The sequence below is a fragment of the Chrysochloris asiatica genome, unplaced genomic scaffold (genome assembly GCF_000296735.1).
Source record: "Chrysochloris asiatica unplaced genomic scaffold, ChrAsi1.0 scaffold00266, whole genome shotgun sequence".
NCBI lineage: Eukaryota > Metazoa > Chordata > Mammalia > Afrosoricida > Chrysochloridae > Chrysochloris > Chrysochloris asiatica.
Window position 1 is genome coordinate 335,536 of NW_006408784.1, and position 21,875 is coordinate 357,410.

General features: G+C 39.5%; 1 protein-coding gene across 2 annotated transcripts in view; it reads left to right on the forward strand.

The window, feature by feature from the left end:
- Positions 1–21,875, forward strand: part of SSH2 (slingshot protein phosphatase 2) — a 302,716-nt gene that overhangs the window by 265,269 nt on the left and 15,572 nt on the right. For both annotated transcript variants that reach the window (XM_006874177.1, XM_006874176.1), the window contains 3 exons: positions 8,234–8,280; positions 12,022–12,168; positions 16,704–16,904. In XM_006874177.1, coding sequence (XP_006874239.1) covers positions 8,234–8,280; positions 12,022–12,168; positions 16,704–16,904 — 395 coding nt within the window. The remainder of the gene's footprint in view (positions 1–8,233; positions 8,281–12,021; positions 12,169–16,703; positions 16,905–21,875) is intronic.

Genomic DNA, 21,875 nt, shown 5'->3' on the forward strand with positions numbered 1-21,875 from the left:
ACTATGTATTTACTCTAACACAGTAATCCCACTTACACAAATAGGAAACACTATTTAGAAGAGACTAACTGAATATTATATCACTAAAGCACTGGACCACAAGGTCAGTTTGAACCACAAGGTCGGCAGTTCAAACTCACCTTGGCAACCCTATACAGAGTCATTAAGAGTCAAAACCAATTTGATAGCACTTAACAAGAACAACCCAATGAAAATGATCCAGTGCTTGAGACGCTCATTCTTCTATACCAAGAAATTTGGAAGACAGCTATTTGGACAACCAGTTGGAAGAGATCTATATTTGTGTCCATTCCAAAGAAAAGTGATCCGATATAATATGGAAATCATGGAGCAATGTCATTGATAACACATGCAAGTAAAATTTTGCTGAAGATAATTAAAAAATGGTCTCAAAGTAGTACATTGACAGAGAGCTGCCAGAAATTCCAGCTGAATTCAGAAGAGGACACGGAACAAGGGATATCATTGCTGACGCCAGATTGGTCTTGCCTGAAAGCAGAGAATACCAGAAAGATATTTATTTGTGTTTTATTAGCTGTGCAAAGCTATTCAACTGTGTGTATCATAAATTATGGATAATAGCAAGGACTAAGTATTCCAGAACATATTTATGCTCATGAGGAACCTGTACACAGAGCAAGAGGCGATCATTTGAACAGAACAAGGAGGTGATACTGAATGGTTAAAATCAGGAAAGGTGTGTATTAGGATTGTATCCTTTCACCATATTTACTCAATCTGTATGCTAAGCAAATAACCCAAGAAACTAGATTATATGAAGAAGACTGTGGCATTAAGATGAAGCAAGACTTATTAACTTGTGATATGCAGATGACACACTCTTGCTTGCTGAAAGGGAAGAGGACTTGAAATTTGAAATGCTGATGAAGATCAAAGTATGGATTGCACCTCAATATAAAGAAAAGGCAAATCCAATAAAATCATGATAAATGGAGAAAAGATTGAAGTTGTCAAGACTTCATTTTGTTTGAAACCACAATCAATGCTCATGGAAGCAGCAGCTGAGAAATCAAGTGATGCATTGCATTTGACAAATCTGCTCCAAAAGACCGCTTTAAAGTGTAAAGAGTAAAGGGGACACTTTGGGGCCTAACCCAAGCTGTAGCATTTTAAATTGCCTTGTATGCAAACTGGACAATGAATAAGCAAGACTGTAAAAAAATGATGCATTTGAATTATGGTGTTGACAAAGAATATTGTTCATGGACTGCCAGAAAAATAAACAAGTCTGTCATGAACGAAGTATAGCCAGAATACTCCTTAGAAGTGAGGACAGCAAGACTTCGTCTCTCATACTTTGGACATGTTTCAGGAAGGACCAGTCCCTGGAGAAGAACATAATGCTTGGTAAAGTGAAGGGTCATCAAAAAGAGGAAGCCTGCTAACGAGATGGATTTACACAGCAGCAGCACCAATAGGATCAAACGTAACAACTGTGAGGATAGCGCAGGCCCAGGCAGTGTTTCATTCTGTTGTACATAGGGTTTCTGTGAGTCAGAATCAACTTGACAGCATCTAACAACAACCTAACAACCCAATGAAGCATTATCCTAAAAATCCAAAACTACATATAATGTTTTGGGTTTTGTGGTTTAGGTAAAAATTTACAGAGCAAGTTCATTTTCCTTTCAACAGTTAATGCACATTTTGTTTTGTGACCGTAGTTACAACCCCCTCAAACATAACAGCTCTCTTCTCACTTATTCCCTGGGTTCTCCTTTTCTAGTCCTCTTCCTTTCCTGTTCCTTCCTGCCTTTTGGGTTTTGTGATTTTGGTCTCCTATGACTAATTGTTCTGAGGAGTACTTTCCTAGTTAGTGTTGTTGTTCACTTTATAGGCCAGTCTTATGTTTGGCTGAAAGGTGATCCCCAGAGGTGGTTTGGTTTCCGTTCCAGGTTCGAAGGGGGTCTTAAGGTCCATAACCTCTCTCAGACCAGTAAGTCTGGTCATTTTTAGGATTTTGTACATGGAGTGGTTTTAAATGAAGCAAAGCAATGTGTTTTAAAAAAGTATATATAGCATACTATTCTTATACAAGGAGCTCTGGTAGCTTAGTCCTTATGAATCGGGCTGCTAACCTCAAGGACGGCAGTTTGAAACTACCAGCTGTTCCATGGGAGAAGGATGAGGCTTTCTGCTCCCTTAAAGATTTGCAGCCTCGGAAACCCTGTGCAGGGTCACTATGAGTCGGAACCAACTCCAAGGTACTTAACAACAACAACATTCTTATACAAATAAGAACTAGCATTAAGTATGTATTTGCTTATATTTTTGAAAATATAATGCAGGACAAATTAAGGACTAATGAAAATGGTTACTCATAGGAATTAAAGAGAGAGGGATGGGAGTGAGACTTCTGTTTACTTTCTTCCTTTTTTATTTTTAGCTTTGAACCATGTAAAAGTTTTATGTATTAAAAAAGGTAAATAAAAATCATGGGGAAAAGACTGAAACTCAAAGAGAATACAGAAGCAGGCATGTAAGCTTGCTGGCAACCACGTTGGTCTACTGGTGAGTGGAAGTGGGGAAAAAGCAATGAACAGATGGGCTTAGTCCAAGCAAGTTACATAGACCCCCCATTGACCTGGAATATGGTGAAAGCTGGTTGGCCCAAAGTACAGTGAGACCTGGAGTCTCCTGAGCCCAAGGACAAGGGCATAGCCACAGTGGGCTAGAGCTGAGAGTGAAGCATCCAGTTGATATGAAGTGAGGGGATATGCACAAGGGCACCCAAACTTGCAAATAGTGCCCATTTGACCTAGCTCAATGGCTAGATGTTCAGAACCCAACTAGAGGAAGGAAAAGAAAACAAGTGTAAATCACTACAATCTGATGAACTTGACGTATACTTATGGGTGTAGTAGCTTAAAATATCAATCAATAGGGAAAGAATCATTACATTAGGGATCATTCCCATCCCCTCTGTACACAGGGTTGATAGGGATGGGCAACTTGGACATTGGCTACCTAAAATGGTGGTGGGGGAGGGGGCTGTGAAGGCACGAAGTGAGTGGCTTACAAGTTTTCAAGAGGGAGTTTAGATTCAGAGTGTGCAGGGGAAGGTAGAATCCTCACTGAGTGGTTTTCATCCTGTCTAGATAGGTCTGGTGAAAGGATAGGGACAAGACTCTCATGATTCAATAGTGAGTCTTTGCAGTTGTCTAATTGCGATGGTCGTAATTGTAAAGGTAGAAGTTTTGTAGCAAAAAGGGGTGAGTGGTCGGTCCATCTTAACAGTCCTGGAGCAGAGGATCCTGGAACCAAGGTAGAAGAGAAGAAGTGGAGTATGGGACCCTACCCAGAGAAGGGCAACGCCAGAGATGGAGACAGAGATGATGACATGGAGAGACAAAGCAGCTGAGGACTCTAGACTCATCCAGGGAGAGGGGTTGTGTGCTGGTGGCCTGGGGGCATGCTTGTAGGGTGTGCTCTTTGGCTGTTTGAATGATTGTATATTCCTGAATGTTTTGGTGTGCAAAAAAACAGAGGGATGAAGCATGCAGGGGATTGTAATCATTGCAATGAACAAAATAATGTTCCCCCAATTGTGATAGTAAACTATGACTCGATTCACAATAAAAACTTTTTAAAAATGGGAAAAGCACCATTGTTTTCATTGGAACTGTTTTGAAGGCACCCTAATGAGACTAAGGCAAGTGTATTACTGAAAGAACTTGTCTGCAACCACCCACTGATTGTTTAAACACAATTTGGAATAAATCCATGTATGTATGAACTGGAACATACCATAGTAGCAATACTTGTTTACTTCATGTATTTGTATATGCTCAAATTATTTTCAAATGATTGAGGGGTGGAGAGAAAGGGAGAAAAAAGCTAAGTAGTAATAACTTCTGTATCTTCCAAATGATGTATAGAGCCTCCCTTCTCTCCCTAAAATGACTTTTATCCTTTTCTTTAGAATTTTGCATAGCATGTTCCTTTATTTGTTTGCCCGAACTGCTACTGCTGTCTCCCCAGTTCCCTATGCAGCCACTTAACTCCTAAATGCAACGTAATAAAAGAGTCCTGGTGTGGTGCTGTAGATTAAGCATTGAATTGCAAGGTTGGTTTGAATCACAAGGTCAAGGTTGGCTGTTCAAACTCAGAAGCTGCTCGTTGGAAACCCTATACAGCGTTACTGTGAGTCAGAACCAGCTTGACAGCACTTAACAACAACATAGTAGAAAGAATGTGAGTCTTATAGTCCAGATTTAGGTTTAATTCGTAATAATGCCACTTTGTTAATTCAACAAATGTTGATCAAACACCTGCTACGTACCAGATTCCATAGCAAACAAGAGACCCAATCCCTTCTCTCAAGAAGTCTCTGTTATAGTGAAGGAAATAGAAATAAAAACATTAATAGTTATTTATATAAGTAAAAATTATAATACATGATATGTTGGTTGGTTGCATGCCGTGAAGTCGATTCCTACTTTTAATGACCCTGTATAGGCTTTCTGAAGGAGCTCTGGTAGTGTAGTGGTTACGACTCGGGCTGAGAACCTTAAGGTCAGCGGTTCAAAACTACCAGCCGCTCCGCGGGAGAAAGATGAGGCTTTCTACTCCCGTAAAGATTTACACCCTCGGAAACCCTGTACAGGGTCGCTATGGGTCAGAACCGACTCGACGGCACTTAACAACAACAAAATAGGCTTTCTGAGACTGTACATCTTTACGGGACTAGATACCTTCCTGCATTGCTACTGGTGGATGCAGACTGCTGAGTTAGCAGCCCAGCTCATAACGCACTATGCTACAGGGGCTCCCTGATACAGGACCAATGGGGAAAATTCAAATACAGAGGACATCTAACTTAGATTAGGGATGGTCAAAGAGGCCTCTCCAGCCAGCTCTGTGATCTTTTTTTTTAAACTTTTGATTGTGATTTGAGTGAAGGTTAACAGACAAAATCATCAGTTTTACATTTAACAGATTATATGCTTTGTTTCATCTCAGCAATTACAAGCCCCTCCCTGCAACAACAGTTAATCCTGCTTCCTCCCTGTGACTTCCCATTCACATCTTATATTTCACAAATGAACAAAGCAAAAATATTTTATATACATACACAACAAAAAAATGTATATTCATTTAAATGTCCTAAGGGTATGTTCTGTAAGCCAGCCTCCTGTCCACAGGCACACCGTCTTACTCAGTCCATGGGCCTAGAACCCACAGCTGCTCTATCTCTCCATACCATCACCTGTGCCACCGTCTCTGCTATCAACACTTTTCTAGGTAGGATCTCATGCTCTTCCTTCTTGATGATCCTAGGATCGTCTGTTCTTGAAATGAAAGATTAACTACTTTCCCCTTTTAGTTACACATCTTCTACAATTACAGTTGTGATGATCACAGTTAATCCTGCAAACAATTACTCACAATTAAATCATAAAATACTATCAGCATCAGTTCTCCACCCCCTTTCACCAAATTCATCTAGAGAAGAGGAAAACTATTCAGTGTGGATTTTACCTTAACTCCCTTCGTTTTGAAACTAAGCACACTTATGAAAGTCTTTAAGCCAGCCACTGTGTGCTTTTATAGCCCCTCATTTTTGATAGCCAATGTCTAGATTGCACATTCCTATCAGTCCAGTGCACTGAGGAAACAAACTTGATCTTTGATATGAAGAATCTTTCCATTTTGGTTGAAATTTTCAGCAACTGCTTCCATAAGCAAAGGTCCAGTTCATCAAATTGTAGCAATTTACACTTTCTGACAGTATCAACCACATTTATCTTCATCTGATCAAGTTCTAGTCAGCTAGCCATCCAAACTAGGTTGAATGAGTACTAGCTGCAAGTTTGGGAGTTTATACACGCCTTCCTGCACTTCAGACCAGCAGGTGCTTCACTCTCAACTCTAGCCTCCTTCCTGCACTTCAGACCAGCTGGTGCTTCACTCTCAACTCTAGCACCCAGTAGCTAATCAGTGCCTATGGACACTGCAGGTCTGGGAGTTCACACACATCTCCCTAAACTTCATACCAGCCTGGACTTCCTCTTTTCTCTGTCACCTTGACGTCCATGGAACATGGACAAACTCAGCCCACGTCTTCATTACTGCATTTCCCCAACTTCCACTCACAAGTAAATTCAGGTGGTCACCAGCAAGCAGACTAAACTCATGGTTCCCTTTGAGTTTCAGCCCTTTGTTAAGTGCCGTCGAGTCAATTCCGACTCATAGTGACCCTGTATAGGTGTTCCGAGGAGCAGGTGGTGAGCTTGAACTGCCAACCTTGAAGTTCAGATGGCTTTGCAGTCTGGCGCATTAACCTATAGCGCCACATGGGTTTTTCCTGATGGGCTGATTTTTCTAGGCTTGATGCCTCCAAAGGAAACCGTTTGCTTGACATTCAAACAGCCAAACAGTCCGGTTTTTTCCCTGCAAATCTTTCTTTCAATAAGAATCTTATATTCTCCCAGCAATTTGGGGTTGGCCTATATGTCTTTTCAAGTGAGAATGTACCAACAACTCAGAAGTTTCTGGGTGGGGTTCAGGATTCCACCTAAGGCCCTATATTCTACAAAGTCTTAATAAGAAGCCTATTTCCCTGGGTGGTGGTGGTTATGTGCCGTGGAGTCACTTCTGACTCATAGCGACCCTGTACAGCATTTCCAAGGCTGTAAATCTTTACGGGAGCAGAAAGCCTCATCTTTCTCCCATGGAACAGCTGGTGGTTTCGAACTGCTGACGTTAAAGTTCACAGCCCGATTCGTAACCACTCTGCTACCAGAGCTCCTTTTTTTTTCCCTGGACAAATTCTAATTCCCCTTTTGGAAAACTCATTCAGTTTAAGGCTGAAGATGGGCTTATAAACTTTCTGTAATCATAATTCCCAATTTTCATTTATATCACACTTAAATGTCTATTTTACAATAGTAGGCAAGGGAAACCAATATCCAAAAGACCTTTTTATTTCCTCTCCTTTACCCATTCAGCCTATGTATCGATCCATGTATATACTCATAAAATACCGTTGTTCCAAACTTGTGTATAAATTACTATTTACCTCTGTCCCATTTAACTCATGCATACCTCCCTAAGTGCTCTCCTGTATTCATTGTTCATCTGCTACCCTCCCTCCTCTTGTATATTGCCCTCATCCTTCTTGTATATTGCCCTTCCTGTGGCTGGAGCTAACATGTGTCTACCCTCTAACCAGTGAATTACTCTCTTCTCCTTCCAACCCCTAGTAACCATCAAAGAATGTTTCTTTTCAGCTCTATGACTTGAGCAAAAATTTCTTGAATTTTCAGAATGTCGTTTTCTCATCTGTAAAAGTGAAGGAAGATGTGGCTACCTAAAATGAGGGGATGATAAAGCCACGAAGTGACTGGCTTACAAGGTTTCAAGAGGGAGTTTAGTTTAAGAGTATGGAGGGAAGAGAGTCCCCACTGAATAGTTTTCATCTTGTCTAGATGGGTCTGGTTAAAAGAGATGGGGATAAGATTCTTATGATAATGAGTAATAGTTATCATTATCATGACTAATTGCGACTGTCACAATGATATATAAAGGTAGAAGTTTTGTATAAAAATGGTGGAGTAGTAATCTTAAGTAATCTTACAGTCTGTAAGGTTAATCTTACAGTTAATCTTAAAGGATCCTAGGACCAGCAAGGGAGAAGAGCACAAGTTGAATGTGAGACCTTATCCAGAGAAGCAGTGACACCTGAAATGGAGGCAGAGACGGAGACATGGAGAGAGAGAGCAGCTGAGGACTCTAGATTCATGGGAAGAGAGGGACTAAGCTGGTGGCCAGGAGGCAGACTTGCAGAATGTGCCCTTTGGTGGTGTAAATTATATATACCTGAGTGTTTGAAAAAGGTAGTGAGTTGAGAGAAATACTGTTAACTGATGGTACATGGAGAGGATTGTAATCATTGTAATGAAACAAGGTGTATGATTTGTTGAATGTAAAACTGATGATCTGCCCTATAAACTTTCACTCAATTCCTGATAAAAACTTTAAAAAAAAAAAAAAGTGAAGATGAAAATGACTTTCTTACTATATTGTTTCTGAAAACTAAATATACAAATAAAGTTCCCCCTTAGAAGGAACTCCTCAGTAGATGTTATTGGTCTTTTTAGAAGCTCTGCTTCTTCCCTCACAGGACTCCTTTTAAGTGTTTTGCTGATTTGTTAATACCCTCTAACCTTATCTCTTTCTCTCTTCTCAGGGCTCAGAATGGAATGCCTCCAATTTAGAGGACTTGCAGAACCGAGGGTAAGCACACAGCACAGAGTCATTAATGACACCCCCAGGTGTCTTGTCTTTACATTTTCCAGTCAAAGAGATACTGATGGGTAACTGTAATCTTAAAAGTTGCTGCTACTTGATTTTAATCAGGTGAACTCTTGTAAAAATAAAACAACTATTCTCCTAGTTAATCTCCCTACCCCTCAAGAAAGGACAGCTATTGTACTGGAAAGACTCAAAAACAAAATTGCAAGCCTTTGTTGCCATTTAAAATAAAATGTAGTTATTGGTTCATATTTTTATATTAAGGATATACTGTGAACAAAATGTATATACATACAATGAAATATTACTCAGCCAGTAAGAGAAATGAAATCTTGATACATGCTAAAATATGGTATTATGCTGAGTTAAATCAAGCACAAAAGGGTAAATGCCATATGACCTCACATATAAAAAGACAAGAAAAGGCAAATGTATAGAGAGCTAAGTTTTAAGTGGTTCACAGTGGCAAGAGGGAAGGTGAAAGGTAGGGTTAATAGTGATGGAAATATCACATTGATTGTTGTTGGTTTTGTTATGTGCCATGAAGTCAGTTTTGACTCATATTGTCCTTGTATAGGATTTTTAAGGAGCAACTGTTAGGTGTGAACTGCTGACTTTGCAGTCAAGATTATCAGACTATGCTTTATTACTCTCTCTAAACTACAGCAATTGTGAGTTTGGCCCAGGACTGGGCAGTGTTTCCTTTTGTTGTGCATAGGGTCTCCTTGAGTAGGCACCTAACAACAACATCAAAACTACACTGAAGGCAAATGAGGCTTATCCTATAGTGACACAGTATTGTAATTGCTGTCAAAAAGTTCTACAGCCATAAAAAGTTGAATTGACAAAATCTATGTGATAGTTACATACAACAACAACAAAAACTCTTGGGATTCAGTTTCTTAGTTTGGAGGTTTTTAAGGTCATGGGACATCCTAGTTAATTGGCCTTATAATTTGTGCATTGCTTCTGTTCTGCCTCCTAGTTGGATGTTTAGTGCCTGTGGTCTTAAAAGCATGCATGCAGTCACTGGTCTTGTACATAAGGCACAGTAATTGGTCTCATTTTACCTGGAACAACAGAAGTGAAAGGATTCAGAAATTGGAGGAGGATGTGAACTGTGTGGCGAATTGCCTGCATGAACAACTGCTTCCTTTTCCCTGAGACCAAAACTGGATGGTGCTAAACTACCATTATTGAACATTTTGATCAAAGATTTCATAGAAGAATCCTAATCAGAAGTGGAAAAATGCAGAAAAGAGGTTCAAACACTCATTGAGTCTAGATTTTATGGCACCATCGAGGGTGGATGAACCCCTGAAACTATTGCCTTAGGATGATCTTTAAACCTTAAATCAAAATTATTCCTGAAGTTTTTGTAAACCAAACCATAGTGTAGCTTAAGTAGTATAAAAAGGTCTACCTTGAGTATTATGCTTCTTAAGAACTATATAGAATCAAGTTGATAAGAACAACTGAAAAGATGAGATAAGAACTTTAGGGGACAGTGAATTTAGGGTCATAGGGAGGAACTACTCAGATAAGGAGAATGAGAAAGGTTGCACAACTTGAAAATAGAATCAGTGTCACTAAATGGTAATGGTACATGTAGAAACTGTTCAATTGGTGTGTGTTTTGCTGTGTATATTCTCAACAGCAACAACAAAATATTTAAATGTATACTGTGCATGACTTAAGGGATTTTCAAGTGTAATTTGACAACAGAGCCATTGACCCCCAGTCTGCTGACTTTAGAACCTAATCCTAAGTAAAGTGCTACTCGATATAGAATCACTTCATGTTGAGATGGCAAAGAAGTTCCAAGAGTGCCAAATCCACTTGGCAGTGGCTGCCCCAAACTCTGTAATGCAAAGAATTGGGAAGCTCTGTCCTGTGTGCAGAGAGAAATGCCATATTGATTACTGAAGTATGGAGTTGGAGGTGGGGTTGTTTTTATTTTAAATAGAATTGGAGGAATGTTCATGCCTTGGTAGGGGAGACTTAATTTAATTTTATTTAGCTATGATTCATAGTTCACCCATTTAAAGTACAAAATTCAATGACTGTTAATACTTATATTCACAGAATTGTGCAATTATCACCACAATCAGTTTAGAACATTTTCTTTACCCCCCCCCCCAAAAATTTTTTTTACTCTTTAGCAAGCCATCCCCATTTCTTCCTTCCACCCCAGCCCCTGGTAATCACTGACTTTCTATCTGTAGATTTGTCTGTTGAGAATACTTCATATAAATGAAATCATATAATATGTAATTTTTTTCAGATTTCTTTTACTTAGCATGTTTTCAAAATGTATTCATGTTGTAGTGTGTGTCAATACTTCATTCCTTTTTTAATTGCCAAAAAATATTCCTTTGTATGGATCTGCCACGTTTTATTTATCATCTCATCAGTTGATGAGTATTTGGATTGTTTCTACTTTTTTGGCATTATGAATAACACTGCTGTAAACATTTGTGTGTAAGAGTTTGTGTAGGCATGTTTTCATTTCTCTTGGATACATACCTGGAAGTGGAATTGCTGGATCATATGGTAACTTTGTTTAACCTTTTGAGGAACTGTACGTCTGCTTTGCAAAGCAGCTGTATCATTTAGATAGATAGATAGATAGATAGATAGATAGATAGATAGATAGATAGATAGATAGATAGATAGATAAATTTCACCATGTGCTCGCTCTTTAAATTAAAAAAAAAAAAAAGTTATTGGGCTTTGATGCTAAGTTAGAACAGATTCAAATCATGCCTCAGGAAAATTTTGGCCACCTGACCTTACTTCTTAGTTGGCAAGGCCAGACTCTGTCTTTCTAAGATCATTTCTTTTCTTTGACTTCAGAATTTGGTTCTGAGAAAGAAGTAACTTTGGCAGAGAGAAATGAGTGATTCTATATTATGTGGTTGGGATAACTTCAATGATATCTGAGTCTGTATAGCATGGAGAAAAGATAACCCATTGGTACATTAAACCCATGGATTTATTCATATTGTGCAGTGAGCAAGATAGCAAAAGGAAACTTTCATACAGAAACTGTGTTCTGCAAGCATCTGGGTATGGGAGAGCCCTCACATACGTTCACTACCATAGTGACCAGGAATGTAGCCAGGTAAAGTTAAGAAAGGTTAAGAGAGTTTTAAGTCCACCTTTCCTGTGAGCCTCCCAGCCCTGGCCTCATTCACCTTCAGTGTTTAGAGAGAGTAATACAGCAAAATCTGACAATCTGGACAATTAGAAAGGTAGGAAGAATATTTTTTTTCTCTTTTAGAGACATGTCAGTAATCTAATTGTATATACAAATAACTTCCCCCCAAAACATATTATATTGCAGGTAATTCTAGTGACAGAAAGAGAAATTGTCGAATTATGGGCCTCAGGATGATTCTTTGGAGTAAATATGAGGCATGTTATTAAGAAACTACCAAAGGTGAGGTTGTGTAACTATACATAAACCGAAAATGGATTTTTAGGTGTTGAACTTGGTAAAAGTCTTTTCTCTTAATAACTCCCTGGTGCCCAGGGATATGCCCAGGACCTTGTTATATAGCCTTTATACTAAATTAGCATATCATCTTAGGTTTTTTTGTTGTTGTTGTTTTAGTATTTAATTTCAGCCTAGGGTTTAAGATAGTTTTAAATAAGCAAAACAGTGCTGGGAATTGGATTTAACTTAAATAGAATACATGCTCTTCCTTATTTTTCTTGCAGGGTACGGTATATCTTGAATGTCACTCGAGAAATAGATAACTTTTTCCCAGGAGTCTTTGAATACCATAACATTCGGGTCTATGATGAAGAGGCAACGGATCTCCTGGCCTACTGGAATGACACTTACAAATTCATCTCTAAAGCAAAGTGAGTAGTGTTTTGACCTTTGTCCCTCATGTACCACATATGAGTGAGGCCTATTGGCTATAGATGATGACTTATTAATTAATGGTACTCAGGAAAAATGAAGTTAAAAAAAAAAGAATTGGGATCTGAATATTTTAAAAATAAAATATAGGCAAAAGGAGACTATGACTTAATGCTTTGACCATAAGTAAATGAAGAATGTGAGCACATACTATCTGTTTCCTTTGAATGTAAAATTAGAGGAGATAAACTTGAGCTGCAGCAAGAAACAGAAATGAAAGAAGAAATTCTGAGTGAAATTCCTAAGCTTGCTAATGGGGAGATTAAAAATTAAGTAATAGAAATTATTCCAGAAAGATGCACTTTGAAGACAAGGAGAGAAACTGAGTAAACCTTGGAAATCTCTTACGTTCTTTTACTTTTTTTTTTTTCCTGCCTCCTGGCTGCCAGCACTCAGTCCCTCTCTTTCCATGAGTCTAGAGTCCTCAGTTGCTCCCTCTCTCCATGTCCTCATCTCTGCCTCCATCTCTGGTGTCACTACTTCTCTGGATAGGGTCCCGCATTCCACTTGTGCTCTTCTCCTTGATGATCCTAGGGTCCTCTGTTTCTGGACTGTAAGATTAACTACTCCCCCGCTTTTATTATAAAACTTCTACCTTTACAGTTGTGACAGTCGCAATTAGTCATAACAATTATTCACTATTAAAGCATAAGAATCTTATGCCCATCTTTTTTCACCAGACCCATCCAGACATGATGAAAACTATTCAGTGGGGACTCTATATTCCCCCACATACTCTTAAACTAAACTCCCTCTTGAAACCTTGTGAGCCAGTCACTTCGTGCCTTTATCGCCCCCTCATTTTAGGTAGCCAATGTCTAAGTTGCCTGTCCCTATCTACCCCGTGTACAGAGAGGATAGCATTGATACTTGATGGGAAGACTTCTTCCCTCTCTGTTGGTATTAAGAGTTACTACCTCCATGAGTATAGGTCATGTTGTAGCAATTTCCCGTTGTTTCCTTTATAAAAAAAATTTTTTTTTTTTTTTTTTTGGTAATCTTCTTGTAATCGAGTTCTGATAATCAAGCCATCGAGGCTAGGTCAGATGGGTACTGTCTGCAAGTTTGGTTGTTCTTGTGCGTCTCCCCTCACTTCATATCAGCTGGATGCTTCACTCTCAGCTCTAGCCTCCATGACTATGTCCTTGTCCAAGGGTCTCACCACACTTTGGAGCAACCAGCCCTTCCTCTTCTATCTCTCATCTCCAGGTTAACATGGAACATGGTTGAACTCAGCATTTACTTTATTTTTATGATAGCCTAAATAATTAAATTTTCCTCTGGGTTTTCTGTTGATGACTTAATTATCCCTTTTAGTATTAACTATTTAGTATTAAGTGCTTATTTGTATTATAGTATTAATTAATATTTTCATATAACACTGTATTTTTTAAGTTCCTTGGATTTCCTTGCCCACCTATTTACTCTTGTCACTTAAAAAAAAAAAAAAACTCAACTGCCATTGAGTCAATTCCATCTCACAGTGACCCTATAAGACAAAGTGAGCTGCTCTTCAGGATTTCTAAGACTGGAAATAATTACAGAAGCAGAAAGCCTCAACTTTCTCCCACGGGAGCGCTAGTGGTTTGAACTACTGTCCTGTCAGATTAGCAGCCCAGTGCTTAAATCACTGTGTCATCAGGGCTTCTGTTCTTCACTAAAAGGAATCATAAATGAGCATCTTAGCCATGTTCATCCTTCAAGGAGGACCACATAGATACTATCCCTGGCAGATGAAAAGTGCTTCTGTTTTTCAGTCTTCCTTCAAGAATGATTCTAAAAGGAAAAAAAAAAAAATAAGAATGATTCTATACCTCTTAAGAATCTTCATGGTTAGGAATTTTTTTTATTCTTTCAGTTACCCTGTAGCACTCATACTCTAACGTGAGGCCATTGCTTCTGTCTCTACCTACCGCCTGAAGGAGCATTTGTTGTTCTTGAAGCCTGTTACTAAATTACTCCTATAATAGTACTCTTCATGACCCGCTCATTATGTACCAGGCACTTTACATGCAGTATCTCATGTAATCTTTTCCAAAACTCAGAGGCAGATACAGTCATTCTCCTGCACAGATGAGATTCAGAGAGGTTAAGTAACAAGTGTGAAGACAGCTCTTAAAGCAAAGATTGTGTCCCACTTCAGAGTAAATCAAGTACTCAGGAGTAGACTAATTCCCTGAGGAAAGGGCACTAGAAAAAGACTAGACTAGTTGTTAGAGTCCCAACCAAAAAGGCTAGAGTTCAAACTGAGACCCCCGTCTCTATGAAAAGGAAAGCTAACTTCTGTAGGGCTATAAGTAGGCGCTGCGGGTTAATGTGCTGGACTGCAAAGTTGGTTTGAACTGCAAGGTTGGCGGCTCAAGCTCACCAGCCACTCCTTGGAAACCCTATACAGGATCAATATGGGTTGGAACTGATTCAAAGGCACTCAACAACAACGACAACATAATTAGGATTTAAGTCATCACTCAAGGTTATAACATTTAAGGAGGCACTCACTCTCAGGTGACCACCTTAAATCTTGCATCTTGAGCACCTCATGTGTCTGACCCTAATCAGAACCCTGAGATTTAGATCCTGCTTCTGGTGAATTTAGGATTCCCTAGTGTTGCCATGCTTGCTTAACTTGAAAGGGTGGAATTAGGTTAGATAACTAATTTCAGATCTTTCATTACATGAGTTAGATGTCATCTTCCGAAAAATTCAGTTCAAAATATGCTGAAGAGTTTTCATGATACTGGATTTTATAAATGTATTTTTCATATGGTTGTCCAAGTTTGATCACCTTGAGCCTGTCCCAAGTTTGAGCCTGTAGACATAGACCTGAAATTTAATGCATTAAAAGTTGGTAAAGCTTAAAGGGAAAATACAGAGCACATGTCTAAACATCCATCTGAGTCACCGTGCATTGGCTTCCTAACTGTAGTCTAAATGAAAACCTTATGGTGCCAGAAGTAAAACAAGTACTTATTTCCTAGTCATTTGGGGTGTTCTGAGCACACAGAGACACATACCCACCCCAACCTTAGGACACCAGATCTTCATACCTAATTGATAGGTAGGAGGTTAATCATACCTTTCCTTGAAGATTGTTTCAGTTATTCCAGACTCTTTTCTGCCTTCCTGTACCTGCCTCACTCAACTTTGGCACTTAACCTCATGCCTACTTGAATTGATATTTAACTCTTTAATGTGTTTATATTTTCCACAACAGGATTATAAACTTCTGGAAGGAAGCTTGTCTACCATTATACAGTCAGTCAGTCAGTCAGTCAGTCACTTAGTGAGTAGAAGATTTCATGTTATTTTTTTACTTACTGGCATAGCCACTTGGGCAGGATTCCAGAGCCTGTGTCACCAGTGATAAGAGGGACAATTCTTTTCCAGATTTTAAAATGCTGTTTCTACTTAAGCAGCTAGTAGTTTAAATTAATCAGTACATCCATAAGACTGCCATACATTCAGCAATATTTGAAGGCCTACTATGTGCCGGGCATTGTATTATTAGCAGAACTAGCAAAACTGAAAGGAGCTCTGGTAGCGTAGTGGTTACGAATCAGGCTGCAAACCGCAAGGTCAGCAGTTCTAAACTACCAGCTGTTCCACGGGAGAAAGATGAAGCCTTCTGCTCCCGTAAAGATATACAACCTCGGAAACCCTGTTCAGGGTCGCTATGGGTCGGAACCGACTCCACGGCACACAGTAGCAGGAGCAGCGTAACTGAATAATATTCACATTCAAGGTAATAAGCTCTGGCATATTCAGTCTGAAGTGTTTTGTTTAGGGTTTCATTAAAAACAAAAGCAAACAACAAACCAGCAGGCAGGTCTCATTCATTCCACCCTCATCACATGCTCACATCCACCTGTGCACAGGTTCTATAGCAAGTCCCTAGATAGGACACTGGTTGTGGTGGTGTGAAAAATAGTATCCAGTACTGCACCTGAGTAGAAAGGAGAGTTAGTTTCATTGAGTTTGTGATTTCCTCTAGGGACAGAACCCTCACTGGAACTCGAAGCAACGCAGAACATTTGAATAAATTAGATGAATCACTGCCACACCTGTAACTCAAGAGTGTGCCAGCCCTGGGGCAGTGAGGGGACTGGCCTCTGCACACAGAAAAGGGTCTTGGCACTTAGCATTTTGAATCATAATTGTCTGTATCTCGCACTGAATCCTACCCTTTTAGGGCAAAAACTGTGTTACTTATCTTTGTAAACCAGTGCCTTGCACATTGTCTTACACATAGTAAATGCTTGCAGAATATTGTATGCTCGAACAGCCTGTCTTCCACACACATTTGATTATAAATGTATTCTAATGCACCAAGGTGCAGGGCGGGGAGAGAATTCCATAGCAAGAAAATGGACGGGTAAGACAGGAGACTTGGAAAACATATAGAATCCAGCTTTAAAAAAATATATACTCATTATTGCTTTTTCCTCTGTTCTTTACATTGATCCCCCACAACTAGGAAACATGGATCTAAATGCCTTGTGCACTGCAAAATGGGGGTGAGTCGCTCAGCCTCCACTGTGATTGCCTATGCAATGAAGGAATACGGCTGGAATCTGGACCGAGCCTATGACTACGTGAAGGAAAGACGAACAGTGACCAAGCCCAACCCAAGCTTCATGAGGCAACTGGAAGAGTACCAGGGGATCTTGCTGGCAAGGTAAGTCGTTAACTGACTTCTCAAATTCCCCTCCTCCTCTGAGGCTTCCTAAGGCATGTTGAAATGGCCTTCTCAGGAACTAGTTCTCAGATTAATTTGGACCTGGTTCTGTTTTGAAAAAAATAACTTTATTCCTCTATCAAGCCCATTAAAAAAAAAAAAAAAAGCAATAAGCATTTAAAAATTAGTATGGACCTATGAAATCATCTTTAACAACTAGCAAAGAATGTTCCCTTTGAACAGCGAACTCTTAAAAAATTATCTATATGATATTAACCTGACAAAGAAAGATTAACATGGAAATTTAATGTCTCAGGTTGATACTATTAAAAGATGGAACTACTATTCCCTTTGTTTCAGTTCTCAACTAGGTGCAGATTTTAATAAACATTTCCCAATACCTTATAAGGCCAGATGCAACTGCCTTACCAAAATGAATACCTTGTGCTTCTAAGACAATGAATACTAAACTCAGAAATATAAGTACACTGCCATCAATTCAATTCTAGCCCATAGCAATCCTGTAGAACAGAGTAGAACTACCCTATAGAGTTTCCAGGGTTGTAGATCTTTACAGAAGCAGACTGAAAGAATTTTCTTTCTCCCATGAGCAACTGATGGTTCGAAGTAGCGAACTTTTGGTTGGTAGCAAAATGTTTTAACCACTGCACCACCAGAACATTCTAAAGTAATGTTTGTTGTTGTTAAGTATCATCAAGTTGTTCCAACTCATTAGCGACCCTGTATAGGACTTTTAAGGAATGGCTGGTGGGCTTCAACTAGCAACCTTGTGGTTAGTAGTCCATTGCTTATCCTGCAGCACCACAACAGAACTCCTGGAAATGCTTTGACCCCTTCTTTAAATTAAAAAATAAAAAAGTACCTGTTGTTTTTCAGAGCTGTTTTACTGAGCCCTTTCAGATATTTTTGATCATGTGACTAATCAGTAGACTTGAGGTGTACTCATACTAACTTACTGGTATGATGGTACTTTGTAGAAACAACTATTTTTATGTTTTCTACTTTAATATCTCATTAATCAATTTTACACATATGCTATGTAAAAATGCAGAATCATTTCTAAGTTCAGTACCTACACAGAGCAGTCAACATTACCTGTTTCTCCAGGTCTTAACTTGATCACCTTATGAGGGTGTTTTTCACAAAAATTTTTCTGTGGCTTACCGCTCTAAACAAAACTAGACTTGAAACGTCTTCCTGAATCAATAGGAACCTGCTGTTTTCAACTATAATTTAGTGTTATTGGTTATAAGTGAGTAATTCCACTACACTGAATATTACTCCTTTGCTGGTGAGAGCCACCTTCAGTTGCTCTCAGGAACAAGATTCAGATTTAAAACTTTATTTAAGGATCATTTTCCTGGGATGTGCTAGATTTTGCTTTGTCTTTTCCATATAGACATATAGTTTTAGGTGGTTTTATTAGGGCAAAGGCACAGCTGCCTAGAAGCAGTTGGGTTGATGCCAGGGTTTGACTCCAGTGAGTCTCATGACTTAGTCTTGACTCTTGAATCTGGGCTGTGTTCCCCCTGAACAAAATGCTTCCAGCCTATCCAGACAGAAGGACCACCCTCCAACCCTGAAGTATTGTGAAAATGTGGCCACAGCATAGGATTATGGTTTGTTTCCACTAAGAAGTAACGCCTACCATTTACTCAATACGTGGCATGATTTCATCTGAGCTGTTCTCTTAGGAGACTGGGAGAATACTCAAGCCTTCTTTGCTTACAAAGAATTTATAGTTCTTTAGGGCCAGATTTTGATGACATTTTTAGATTATATCAAAAGGTAGGACACAGCAGTTCTTTTTGGCAGAAGAAGGAGGCATCTGAGGGTTTGATGAGACATAAATATTGTATATTACCAGACACACACATGATGGATGTTATTAAGCAATGTCCCCATGTGACCCATCGAGAGGAAGGATACTATGTATATTTCAGATTTATTTGGTTGTGTTTTTTAAGTATATGTGACTTTTCTTAGTTAAAGGAATTTCAGGAAAATCTTAGATGAGGATAAGAAGGGCAGCAAAAGTCTGTAAATCACCCTCTCTCTTCCATTTTCCTTTCATTTTCCACCCCATCTGCCTTCCTGTGCTTGATTCATGGAGGGAGGGGCAGGAATTTGTGTCCGTAGATCTGGTTGCCATTCTTTCATCCCTTACTGCAACCTTGACTAAATTACTTCCCATTTCTGATCCTAATCTGATCTCATCTATAAAATGAAAATCAAGAGACCTACTACACAGGGTTAGTGTGAATAAAAATGTGTATAAACATACATTATGTACTGTTAAGAGTTATTCAGATATAAAGGGTAGCCCTTGGAAGGCGACCCAGAAAAAAACACATATACTACATGTGCCATATATTTCCTTCTCCTTGACATCAAACGCTGATTCCCACCACTCACAGAAACTGGCATGGGAAGCAATCCTGTAGTTCCCTGTGTCGTGATGTCTTCTGGTTTTTAGGAACTAGAACTCAGTGCTACAGATACCACTTAAGCTTCTTTTGGCTTCGAGTTGTAAGATACCTCCATCAGCCTGGATCTCAACAAGAGACACGTGGCACTCTCAGATGAAGATTATTTGAAAAGGACTTAATAAAGAGACTATTGCAAAGGTGGGGTTGTAGTAGACTTAACCAGAGACTAGTATCAGCAGAACTTTTATCACTTCTAGGCCCAAAGAGGGGAAGGAGCAGTTACTAGAACCTGGAAGGAGAATCCTATAGAGAAAGACACACCTTCAAAAAGGAATAATAATTTTCAGTCAAGAGATACAACCAAACTAGTTGTAAATGCTATGTTATTGTTAAGTGCTGTCGAGTCGGTTCCGACCCATTAGCGACCTGTATAGGGTTTCCGAGGAGCAGCTGATGAGCTTGAACTGCCAATCTTGCAGTTCAAACAGCTTTGCAGTCTGGCGCATTTAACCCATAGTACCACACCAGAACTCCATAAATGCTATAGCACGTGGCTAAAGAGAAGGAGCACTTTAATTAGGGAAGAAGACCTCTTCCAGAAGCCCCTAGTAGACTTCCCCTCAAGAGACATTGGCAAAAAAAAAAAAAAAAAAGACACATTGGCAAGGGTTGAATCATATGCATAAGACTAATCACTGGCCAGAGAAATCGAATTTCTGAAACTGGCTAAAACAAATTCATGTTTATCCTTTTAGGCTAGGGAAGTATGCCACATTTTCTGAAACCATTGAACAGTGAATGCCCAAACCAAATCAAGTACCTTTGCCAGTAAGGGAAAAACCTGCAGCCATCTAGTAGATTCTGACCCATAGCAACCCTATATAGGGTTTCTGAGACTTTATAGCCCCTCCACCTCATTTTAGGCAGCCAATGTCTAAGTTGCCCGTCCCTATCACCCTTGCATACAGAGGGGGTAGGATGAAGACTTCTCCCTCTCAGTTGGTATTTTGAGCTACTATATACGTAAGTATAGGTCAAGTTCATCAAATTGTAGCAATTTACACGTTTTTCCTTTATCAAGTTTTTTTTTTTTAATCTTCTTTTCGTGAAGTTGTGATCTTTAAGCCTTCGAAGTTAAGTCAAATGGGTACTCTTTGCAAGTTTGGGCATTCTTGTGCATCTCCCCTCACTTCATATCAGTTGTGCACTCCTGCAATACCTTTTTAAACAACATAAAATATGATTTTACATATGGGCATCACCAGATGGAATACACAGAAATCAAATTGACTACATCTGTGGAAAGAGACGGTGGAAAAACTCCATAGCATCAGCAAAAACAAGGCCAGGGGCAGACTGTGGAACAGACCCTCAATTGCTCATAATGCCAGTTCTGGCTGAAGCTGAAGAAAATCAAAACAAATCCACAAATATGACCTTGAACACAGCCCACCTGAATTTAGAGATCATCTCAGGAACAGATTTAATGCATTAGACACTAATGACCATGAACCAGAAGAGTTGTGCAAGAGCATCCTACAGGAAGAAAGCAAAAGGTCATTAAGAAGAAAAGGAAAAAAGAAAAAACCAAAGTGGATGTCAGAAGAGACTCTGAAACTTGCTCTCCAGCATAGAGATGCTAAAGCCAATGGAAGACATGAGTCAAAACAGATGAATAGAAATTTTCAAAGGTCAGCTCTAAAAGATGAAGTCAAATAAGTATAATGAAAGTCAAATATTATAGTGAAATACACAAGTACCTGGAAAACCAAAAGGGAAGAACACGCTCAGTGTTTCTCAAGATGAAAGAACTATGGAAAAAATTCAAGCCTCGACTTGAAATACTGAAAGATTCTTTAGGCAAAATATTGAATGATGCAAAAAGCATCAAAAGGAGATGGAAGGAATATATAGAATCATTGTATCAAAAAGAAATGGTTAATCCCACACACAGAGTGGACGGAGAAGGGCAGCTTGGACATTGGATACTCAAATGGGGAGGTGGGGACTACAAAGGCAAGAAGTGACTGGTTTACAAGCTTTCAAGAGGGAACCTGGTGCTAGGGAGCATGGCAGAAGGCAGACTCTCCAGAAGGTACTATTCAGTCTGTCTGGGCGGAACTGATGAAAGGAGATACAGATGGGTAACTCGTGATACTGTAGTGAATAATGCTTATCAGGATGGATTATGAGGGTTGGAAATGCAAAGGTAGAAGTTTTGTAACAAGGAAGGGAGTGATTGATTCTCCAGGATAGGAGCGGAGGCCTCTAGGACCATCGACGGAGAAGAGCCGAGAGCCGGGACCCTACCCAGAGAAACAGAGATGCCTGAGATGGAGACAGAGATGATGACGTGGAGTGATGAAGCGACTGGGGACTTTGGACCCAGAGAGGGAAAGGGATTGTGGGCCGAAAACTGGGGGGAGAAGGGGGAAGTATAGGGAGTAGGTTTCTGGGATATACCCTTTGGGTGGTTGAGGATGCATGGAGGGGATTGGAACCATGGCAGTGAGATGATATA